The 11,237-nt window shown below is 34.1% G+C and overlaps 2 protein-coding genes across 2 annotated transcripts; one reads left to right on the top strand and one right to left on the bottom strand.

The window, feature by feature from the left end:
* The first annotated feature begins 5,021 nt into the window (after positions 1-5,021).
* LOC114750906 (uncharacterized mitochondrial protein AtMg00810-like) lies at positions 5,022-5,498 on the top strand. The gene has a single exon (XM_028939546.1). It carries the CDS (start codon positions 5,022-5,024, stop codon positions 5,496-5,498), a length of 477 nt encoding a protein of 158 aa, XP_028795379.1.
* Positions 5,499-9,025: 3,527 nt separating this feature from the next.
* On the bottom strand, positions 9,026-10,718 carry LOC114750908 (cystathionine beta-lyase, chloroplastic-like; the record flags this gene model as incomplete). Its single annotated transcript, XM_028939547.1, has 3 exons — positions 9,026-9,455; positions 10,391-10,493; positions 10,611-10,718. Coding segments are annotated over 3 exons (387 nt in total), but the record flags the coding sequence as incomplete, so codon positions are not given.
* Positions 10,719-11,237: the final 519 nt, after the last annotated feature.

Here is an 11,237-nt window from a genome sequence, read left to right as displayed (position 1 = left end):
CTCCAAACTTTCTTCTGCCCTATTGTCTTATGGAAATCATCAATTGCAACACCTAACTTTCTGTATACTAATAGGATCATTTTAAAATTTGTGAAGCACTAACGCCAGGTTTCTAACCTGGGAAAAGATAGGAAATTTTTTTTTCCTTCAACATTAGAATCCGTCAATCAAACATGTCAAACCTTTAGAATAATTGAAGAGTGATCCACAATTAGCCATGCTTTCATCTTAATCTATTATCACCTAGAATGATTTCATACTGTGCAATCTCATACTATTATGTTAAAAATATAGTAACCATCTTGGTTAACAGTACATACTTGCACTCGGCAATGCTCTCCTCCTTATGAAGGATACAAAATAATATTTACATAAAGCAAGTAAAGTTACTTGCCCATATGACATATACAATAGTATAAATATTAACTTATCAAAATATTCTACTACATAAGTACAGAATATAGTAGGCATCTCTGCTCTTCAACCAGCTCACCTTCTTCTTAAACAACCTCCTTATCCTTCAAGCTACTAGCTTTCGCTGTTCATCATGAATGGGAGGGTGAGATTCTAAAGAATCCCCATAGTAGTAATTTCCATCAAACACATATGCAGATTACATAAAGCATGCAAAAAGAGCCATACGGAACATAACCTTGCAAGCTATGCATAAAAAGCATTTAAGTGCAATGACACATAGTCAGATTGATTAGCTGAATGCGCAATCAATGGCACATAAGGCCGGACATACAATGGCTCATAAGGCTGCGCAAATAATGGTTCATAAGGCCGCACTTGTAATGGCACAAAAGGCCGCACAAATAATGGCTCATAAGGCCCTATATCTTTTAGCTGCGCGTGATCACGGCTAATAACTCATGCAAGGAATTAAAGATTACATGTTCTTATGCTTTGGAATAGCAATATGACACAAACAGACATGCAGCAATCATACATAAATGTAAGGTAGGAAAAAACTACTACCTGGTCCACTTCCCTCCAAATCAAACTTTACCGTTCTCCTTTCTTTCTGCTTCTTGGTAGGTTTGAGCAAATATAAAAACCTATCATATTGGTAAGGGTATATCAATATTTGATCCAACTATAATTCATAAATTAAATAACTCTCTTTAAATCCCAAACCTTCTTTAATTTCTACCTTTATGTAATAGTTGGTCATCCTGGACAATTTTTCTTATTTAAACTACTCTCTTTGGAATGCTTCCTTCCTTATCTCAACCCATAGTATTACCTTACTTAGTAACTGGTCATCTCGGTCAAAGATTTTATATATACATATATATCACTTCTAAGGACAACCAAGTGCCCTTCATACCTCAATCATCCAATCCTAATGAAGTAAAATTAATTAAAATCCAACTTCACTAATTTTCACCCATGGCTGAGATAGACAAATTGATTCCATCTTATTTCCAAGCCAAGTAATTTCAATTTCAAACCATCTATTAATCTTTTTAATCTTTGGCCTAAGATTCCTCTAATAACCTTTCATAATCTGGGAATTATTCCTAACTTCAAAACTATCCTTTAAAACTTAATATAATCAATCTTCAACTATAACTTATATAACAAAGTCATTATTTATTCTATGTGCAAACCTCAAACAATAAAGCATTTATAGCTTCAGGATTAACATTCCTCAAACAATTTTCTAAATAAATTCTAAAACTCAATCATTTAATCCCTAAATTTTCATTATATTCAATCAATCCCTTCATTCTTCACCATTCATCTTACAACCCCAACTACTTCCACTACAAAAAAATTGACTTTTTGTCGCCGCTGAAAGTACAAAAGTCGCCGCCGAAAGTTTTTTGCGGCAACAAGTCGCCGCTGAAAAGTCGTTGCCGTAGCAGCCGTGGCTGAAAACTTTAAGTGGCAACTGAAAAGGTCGCCGCTAAAAGATACTTTCAGCGGTGACATTTGTCGCCGCCAAAAAGTCTTTCAGCGGCGACAAAAAAGTCACCGCAGAAAACACTTTCGGCGGCGATACTTGTCGCCGCTGAAAAGTCTTTCAGCGGCGACAAGTATCGCTGCCGAAAGTGTTTTCTGCAGTGACTTTTTTATAGCCGCTGAAAGTAATGCCTAAGAAGAATTGGCTTTACCAATGCCACATCATCACCGTCGGTGCCACGTCATCGTCTCCGGCCGCCACGTCATCGCCATCGGCGGCCATATCATCACCGCCGACCACCACATCATCACTAGCCACCTCCACGTCATTGCCACATCACTCCTCCTCGCCACGTCATCGTCCAAATATTTTCACCTTAAATGTGTCTTCTTCCAGGTTCGAACTCGTGACCGCCTCCTTTCGTGTCCAACCTTCTTGCCGCTGAGCCAGATTGAATTTGTTTATTAATATTGTAAAATAAAATATATATTATTATATTATACTTTCAGCGGCGACAAAAAAAGTCGCCGCTGAAAGTCTTGGTTTCAATGGCAAACTTTTAGTGGCAACTAAAAAAGTCACCGCTGAAAGTCCACTTTCGGCGGCGACAAAAAAAGTCGCCGCTGAAGGTTCACTTTCAGCGGCGACACTTTTGTCGCCGCAGAAAGTCTTGGTTTCAATGGCGAACTTTCAGCGGCGACTAAAAAAGTCGCCGCTGAAAGTCCACTTTCGGCAGCGACAAAAAAAGTCGCCGCTGAATGTCCACTTTCAGCGGCGACACTTTTGTCGCCGCTGAAAGTCTTGGTTTCAATGGCGAACTTTCAGCGGCGACATTTTCGTCGCCCCTGAAAGTCTTAGTTTCAGTGGCGAGGAAAATGTTGCCACTGAAAGTGGACTTTCAGCGGCGACTTTTTTTGTCGCCGCCTAAAGTCTGTTTTTTTGTAGTGTTCTCATATTTAAGTGCAATTCATAAATCCTTCGGTCAAGCCTCAAAATTTCAATGTATGAACTTTCTACATGCTCTTCCAATGATTAACAATAATCTTATCATTCAATTTCCTCTACTCTTAATTCAATACAATCTCTTCCATTCCTTCTGCTTAGCAATTTCTTACACTAGCCACCATCTTAGTACACAAGGACCCTTCTCCTTAATTCTGAAAATTATTTCATATCTACGTCAATGTCAAAGTCAACTTTTAAATGCTTCCACTTCAAATCTGGAAATTTCCCAGATTTCAAATTCACCCTAAATTATTCACTAGCAATTGTTGATTATATTCCCTCTTAGGACTGTTACCCAATTTAACTTTTAGCTTAAACACATAAAGTAGTAACTTCTAGATCAATTTCTAGTTCCAAAATTCAATAAATAACTTCACAGTATCCCAGACGGATATAAACCTATATATACCCATCTCTTTACCTTATGCATTTTTTATATTTAAGTGTTTCAATGCTTTTCTACTTGCTTTAACCGATTGAATTAATTGTTCAATATTCAAGCTCCAACAGTGAGCTTCACGGCGTACACACACACACACACACAAAATATCATCCTTGATTCTTACAGCGGTAACAAACATACATACATATATAAACCCAAGTACTCCAATTGCTCCTAGATGACAAATCTGGAAATTTTCCTCAAACTAAAACTTTTCTACTTCCATATCCCAAAACCATTTAACTATACAAATTCAGTTCCTACAAACATGACCGAGACGCACATATACATAATTATATATATATATATATATATATATATCACATTTATCTAAAACGTCTTTTGCTCTTTCTGGTCCTATAAATCGAAACCACTCATCTCCTACTCATATAGTATTCTTTCTACCCATTAAACTATGTTCTCAAGCTCCTCTATATGTTCGTATGTCATTTACAATTCAGAACAGAACTCTTTTCACACATGCATGAATTTGACTTCAACTTCTTCAGGTTATGTACTCCTGTTTGGCCGAATTAAAACAGAGCAACCATTCGGATACACACACACACAAAACTACTACCTCTCACTAGCTTCACAACTTGCAGCATGGAGGACCCCCTTAAGTGAACATTGACCCAGATTTGGATAGCCATAACCAGAAGCGAGATCAATCATGCAACTCGAAAATCATTATTAAACAATTCCACACATGTACCCCTTGTTCGGACAGCAGCAAAAAAACAGAGAAAGGAACATGCAAGCTCAAAAACTACTCCTACCAACTTCAGTCTTCTCATGGAATAAGAGTTCACCGGTTCTCTTCATCTTTCCTTTACTTTCTCTCTCTAAAACCCATCTCTCTCTCCTCCATTATAGCTAGAATACACTGAAAAGAGAAAAGAAAAAGACGGAAGATTGATCAGGAGCTTCACCTTGCAAAGTTAATCGGTTTGCATGTGCCCAAGCACCTCCGATCACGACCTTTGCCTTCACCTTCCTCCGTCGCCGTCTCTGCGTCTCTAACTCTCCTCGCGCTCTCTCTCTATTCTCTACGGAAAGCAGAAACGAATCGAAGGAGGTGGATAAGTGATCTGATGGTTAAAAGGGCGAGGCACACGTGTGATTCATGTGAGAAGAGGAAATTACCATTTTGCTCTTCATCTATTTCCTTCCTTTATAATTCTGAAATATTGAGATAAACCCATAAATTATTCTACCATGTTTATATGGATCTTTCTTATCCATTAGCTTGTTTGACACATAAAATAATGTCTATAAAAAGTTCGGGTCAAAATCATCTCCTACCTATTTTTCTTGAATTTTGGAAGAAAATAGCCCTTAAATCCATAAATTAATCGTTAATTCATTTTAAGGATTTTATGCCTCAATAACTTCTTTGCCTCATAAAATAATTTTCCTAAAATTTTCTAGTTAATTAGAAGCCTCTAAATATTTTTCTTAGAATTTTCTACGAAAATAACCTATTTTGCTATGAAAATAGCTTTAAAATTATGTAAGCCACTTTTTGGGGAATGAACTTTTCCAAAATATTTCTAAACCTTGAAAATCAATACTCCATAATTTTTCCCAATTGTAATTGGGCTATTAAATAATTTTAATGAATTTTCTCTTTTTTGCTCATTTTGAGTCAGAAAATTTGGGATGTTACATCAATCTTCCTCTGATCATTCCCTGTTTTACAAAACTGATGCTAATTCTTCTTTTACAGTCATTTTCATATATGTTGATGATCTTATCTTAGCTGGCAATGATATAAATGAAATCGACTCTATTAAGTTAAAGCTAGATCAGACTTTCACTATCAAAGACCTTGGAGAACTTCAGTATTTCCTTGGTCTTGAGCTAGCAAGTTCCAACGAGGGTATTTTTCTTTCTCAAAGAAGGTTTGTCCTGGAACTCCTCCAAGACACAGGCTACCTGGCCTCCAAACCGGCTTCTACACCTTTAGATCCTCCTCTCAAGTTATCCAAAGACAAGGGAGTGCCATTAGAAAATCCTCAACTATACAGGAAACTCATTGGGTGCTTGCAGTACCTTATAACAACATGTCTAGACCTCATTTTTGTCACTCAACAGCTCAACCAATACATGTCTGATCCAAGAGATACCCACCTTTAAGCTGCACACAGAGTCCTCCATTATATCAAGGCTTCTCCTGGTGCAGGCTTATTCCTTTCTTCAGTCTCTGATTTAAAACTCAAAGGCTTCAGTGATTCTAATTGGGCAAGTTGCATGGATTCTAGATGATCAGTAACTGGTTTTGCCATATTTCTTGGCTCATCTCTTATCTCCTAGAAAGCCAAGAAGCAGGCCACAATATCTCGTTGTTCCTCTGAAGCAGAATACCGTGCTTTGTCCTCCACCACATGTGAAATTCAGTGGTTATTCTATCTTCTGACTGATTTTGATGTTGCTCATTTAGCTACTGCCCCTTTATACTGTGACAACCAGTCTACTCTTCAAATTGCAGCTAACCCTACCTTTCATGAGCGGACAAAGCACATTGAACTTGATTGTCATCTAGTTCTGGAAAAACTACAAGCAAAAATCATACACCTTCTGCCAGTCAAGTCTGCAGATCAGTTGGCGGATGTTTTCACTAAACCACTTCATCCTACACGCTTCCATGAGCTCATTTCCAAGCTTGGCATGAAAAATATCCTTGCTCAAGCTTGCGAGGGGGTGTCAAGTGTAATGTTGATATTCTGTTATATAATTTATACTGTTGTAAATTAGTTACATTTTTTGTTATGTAAATACTCTTAGACCTATCTGTATATATATCCCTTTTATCAATAATAAGAGTAAGTCAATTTTTCCAAAGTCTAGTTTCACACCGTACAGAATAAGGCTTGATAACATGAAGTCTCTTAGAAGAAGACTCCATAAAGTTTTAACAGCAATAGCAAAGTCTTTTATACTATGTCATGTTTGTTACAATATATATATATATATAATATAATGAGTATATATGTATAAATCAATGATATTATATGCTTGTAAAATCTAAATAAATTCATTTTTGAATATCATCCTCTAGTATTCAGATTTTAACATGTCTTACACCGCTAAACTAACTCTTTGTTAATAACACTACTACAAAAAAGAGTTTTCCCGACGCTAATTTACGGCAGTTATTAGAAAAAACATTGTAAAAAATATGACAGTGGCATCTCTATAATTATAGGCGGACTTTTAACGGCGGTTTTTTAAATAACCTCCATAAAAAATACTTATCAGAATTTTAAAATTCATCACGCTGCGCGATAGTTTTCACTTTTCAAAGTCAGAGCTCATGGTCCCCCCTACCATTCTCACTCGATTTTCTCCCTCCTCCTACATTTGTCGGCGTTTATCCATTGCTTCTATCATTTCCGCCATGTTCTTCCATCACCATCGCTGTCACTGTTGCTGTTGCTGTCACCATCACCTCGTCCTCTTCATTCTTATTTATGAGTTTTTCACCTCCATTCTTTCCGTGGATTTCATAGTTTTCTTGGTTTGATATGATTATTTTCTTTAGTTAAAAATATGATGCTTAATCTGAGTTTAAAGAAATCTGATTTTTAGCAGATCTGAGTCTTTGATTTTATCAGATCTGAGTCTTTGATTTTATCTTTATTAAATCTTAGTTGCTTCGATCTGGTGGCCGAAGGTGAAGCTAAGTGACGCTATTACGGCGAGAAAGAATCTCTATTTACTCCATCAAAATGCTTTTAACTGGCAAGCGACTTCCTTTGAGGCTTTGTTCTCCTATTCCCTCCTGATCCGTAGGATGAAACGTAGCTTAAAGAAACAAAAATTTTCCACGGCGATTATTTATATAACCGCCGTGAAAAGTCACATACCACGGCGGTTTAAGAACCGCCGTGAAATCCTCTACATTTTACGTCGATGGCATAGACGTCGGTCTCAAAACCACCGTAAAAAGCTTATTTTAACCGTCGTTAAATTTATTTTTGTAGTAGTGTAAATTCATTTAAAACTGCTATACTATATTTTTAGAGAATTTTCTTAATGTTTTAATAGTGGTGGTAGTTCGTGGCAACACACTGCACTCTCTTTTCCGTTCAAATGTCATCGCTGAGGATCTCTTTGCTTGGACAGATTTCTTTTCTGGCTTTGGATTATGTATTTTAGACTTTGGAACTGCCGCAAAAAATTTTAAAATCAGCTTTTCAATAACAGTGATTTACAGAATAAAGGTACTCCCTCCGGTACATATTATAAGAAGTCTTTTAGAAGGTATTTTTAGTTCATTTTATAAAATATTTTAATAGTTTTAATGAGTATTAAATATTTCTTCCATATGTGTCCATGTTGAATAAGAGTAGTGAGAGAGTAAAAATTAATATGATATTGGAAAACACTCAAATTTTATGGCAAATTTAATACTTTTAACTATTTTTATTAGTATGTCTGACTTCGTTAGAAACGTCTTATATTATGAACCAAAGAGAGTCAATATATATATATATATATATGAGAAAAGAATTTTGTCTTAACTACATGAACGTGCCTAAAATCACTCACTTAACATTACGAGCTCAAAAGAAGCCCAATACTTCTTTCGTTTTAAACTCTATTGCCCTTGTTCTATGATATGGGGATTTATTAATTATGCTTTGTATTATTATTTGATTATACATTTTTTTATTTAAAAAATAAAAAATAATTTTCCTCTATTTATAGAGGTCTAAGCAACCTACACTCTAACTTAATTTCAAGTAAAAAAATATAAAAATTAAACATGAATTTAGAGTAAATTATATACTCAATTAATTTTTTAATATGAACCGAATAAAACAAAATTTAGTGAAACTAAAAGATGATAGTATTAGTTACCTCCGGTCTTAATTATAAGATTTCATTTATAGAATATAAATAAAGTTTTATAATTAAGAGAGGAGGCAGTATATAAATGCACATCCCCTCATCACTAGGAATCACCGACAACCCCTCATCAGTATTGTCAACTACTCGAATATTAATATAGTGTCTTGTTTATTTCTTATATTTTTAAACACGTGAGTGAATATTTGATCCAATTTTATCCCCGAAGACAATGTTACTGTAAACATTACTATCTCATGTCTTAATTATAAGATCTTATTTATAAACTACAAACAATGTCTTATAATTAGGATCAAAGATAATAATATCTTGGTCAACACTGAACGTTAGGAGCTTTTTAGTATAAAGACTTTTATGTAAGTTGAGACAAGACTTTTTTCATATATTTATATTGTATTCCAAAAATTATGATTAAAATGCTCCTTTTAAAAGTTCTCATCACCATTCCAAATAAGCTCTTAACTGTTAAATATAACACGTCATTAGTTGACAATTCAAAACCATCAAATATAGATGAAAATAACCTCAAATATATCAACAATTTTACACTATTTCTGAATGAAAAAAAATTTTCCAAGTCAACGGGTGACATCTCTATTTCAGTGCAGTTTTGAACTTCAAGCATAAAACTCTGACGCCAAAAATGAAATTAACTGGGAAATAAAATCTTAAAGATTGATATAGAGGTAGAAACCTTGGGGTTTTGGATGTTTTATGTAAATTTTAAAATTCCGCTAAGCGTGCAAAAAAGGAAAAAAAAGCCCAACATGAGGCAAAGCACATCATCATCATTAAATAATTATCATCGATAAATTAAAAATCATTAAATTAAGCAAGAAGGTAGAGAGGAAGGTAAAGACACCAACCTTATTCCAAATGATGAAATTGAAGCGTTGATGGCCATTTAATAATACAATTCAAATATTTCACTCCAAAAAAAAAAATACAGTACAACTAAACAACAACAACAAAACACACCATTGCGCACACACATTATTTGAAGCAACCTAGCCCAAAAACACACTAACTAACATAGGAAGTTCAATTAGATTGGGCCAGATGAGAGAGCTTTATGGAGATCAGCAATAAGATCATCAACATCCTCAATCCCCACAGAAATACGCACGAGGTCTTCAGTTAAACCTCTGGCCAAACGATCTTCTTCAGGAATGCTAGAATGAGACGTATACCAAGGCAAGCATATCACTGAACTTACACCCCCTGCCAACAACAACATTTCACAATATATATATATATATATATATATATATATATAGTCAGCATTTTCCAGGAAGACATCATTCACAAAATTACTTGATCAACGTGTATATATGTGTCTATCAACTACTACCTATCTCTGATAATTAATATAAGAGCTAGATAACTTATTTGTGGATATTCAGAAATTAGTTAAGTATTTATGAAAAATTTGATTTACTATCTCTGGTCCTTAACATTTCTTCCGGTTCAAATTATAAGATCTCATTTATAGACAACAAATAAGGTCTTATAATTAGGATGGGAGGTAGTATAAGAATTAGTTGGGAATTGGATTTGGTCCTAAATATGATATCTCAATCCATTTTATCTTCTATTTTTCCCAAAATATCTCTATTGATTGTAAAAGGTTCTCTTCAAGGAATAATTACAATCATCCAACGCACATGATTGAAAAGGATGGTTTAGGGACACCAAAACACATTTTTGAAAAACAACCAATTTAACTAATTTTCTTAATATCACTAAAATTAGTTATCTAGGTTCATACTAAGGACAGGAGGTAGTATTAATTTTCCTAAGATTTCATATTTAATCATGTCAAATTATATCCTTGATAAAAACTCCCTCTGTATGTGTAATCAATTGGAATACTTTGAAAAAAATTATAAATTTGAGAGACAAAGTAAATTGAGATCTTATATTTAGGTTTAAAGAGTGAATCTCTTGTCCAGCTATTATATTTAGAACTAGAGGGAATACTAACAAAGTATTGACAAGGTTATCCTTGAAAACTCCAACAATTCCTTATTACACAGTTGATATATACGACCTTGGAGACAGGAATATTAGACCAATAATAATCGATGACAATATATGTAATTGATAATTAACAATTTACATGATGACAATAATTAATATTCCCAGAAAACACTGACCGAAACTAACTGTCATGCTGAAGAATTTGGTAGTTTCAACTATATGCTTTGACAGTGGGAGTGATCCTGTTGTGAAGCTAAGCACAGATCCAGCTCCTATTGCCTATGAAACATGAACGAAAACGATGAATAATGGATAAATTCACTTTAGGCTTATATTAATTAATTAGCAAAAATTAATAATATTGAATTTAATTTCAACAACTAAATTAAATCATACTTGAGAGTAGTGTAGGTCATGTCCAGGATGTCCAGGAAGACCAGCATAGTTTATTTTCGTTACTCGAGGATGGGAGGCAAGAAACTCAGCAATCTTTTGCGCATTATCCTATAAAATATATAGTGTTATTCTCTCTTACTATCGTTGTTCTTTTATAAAAATAAATGGGCAAATATAGGGTTAATTAATACTATCTCAAATTCTTTAAATTTAACCTCTTTTTGATTTTGGTCTTTGAAATTTGAAACCAATAACTTTGTTTCTTAAAACCCTATTTCAAGGATTGAATTAAAACACTGCTTTATGGACGAAAAATCTTTAAGCGAACTAAAATCATAAAGTCAAAATTTAGGGAAATAAAACTACTAGTTTCAAATTTTATTGGCTAAAACCAAAATAAAGTCAAATTTTAGAGACTGAAGATAGTATTAATCCAAATAAATAATAATATCATTAAAGAGTTATGGTATTAGCACTAAAACTATAAAATGAAAACTTAATTGTATAGATACTATCAAGCTAATTTTGAAAAACACATTTCAAAATTCATTAGTCTATTGGACAATACTACTCACATGTGGTCCAAATTAATAGGATAAAAATACAACGGAAAATCATAAAAGGATC

This window comes from Neltuma alba, unplaced genomic scaffold (assembly GCF_004799145.2).
Source record: "Neltuma alba isolate B1F8T4 unplaced genomic scaffold, ASM479914v2 tig00006678_pilon, whole genome shotgun sequence".
In the NCBI taxonomy this organism is placed as follows: Eukaryota; Viridiplantae; Streptophyta; class Magnoliopsida; order Fabales; family Fabaceae; genus Neltuma; species Neltuma alba.
This window is presented reverse-complemented; position numbering and strand designations above follow the sequence as displayed.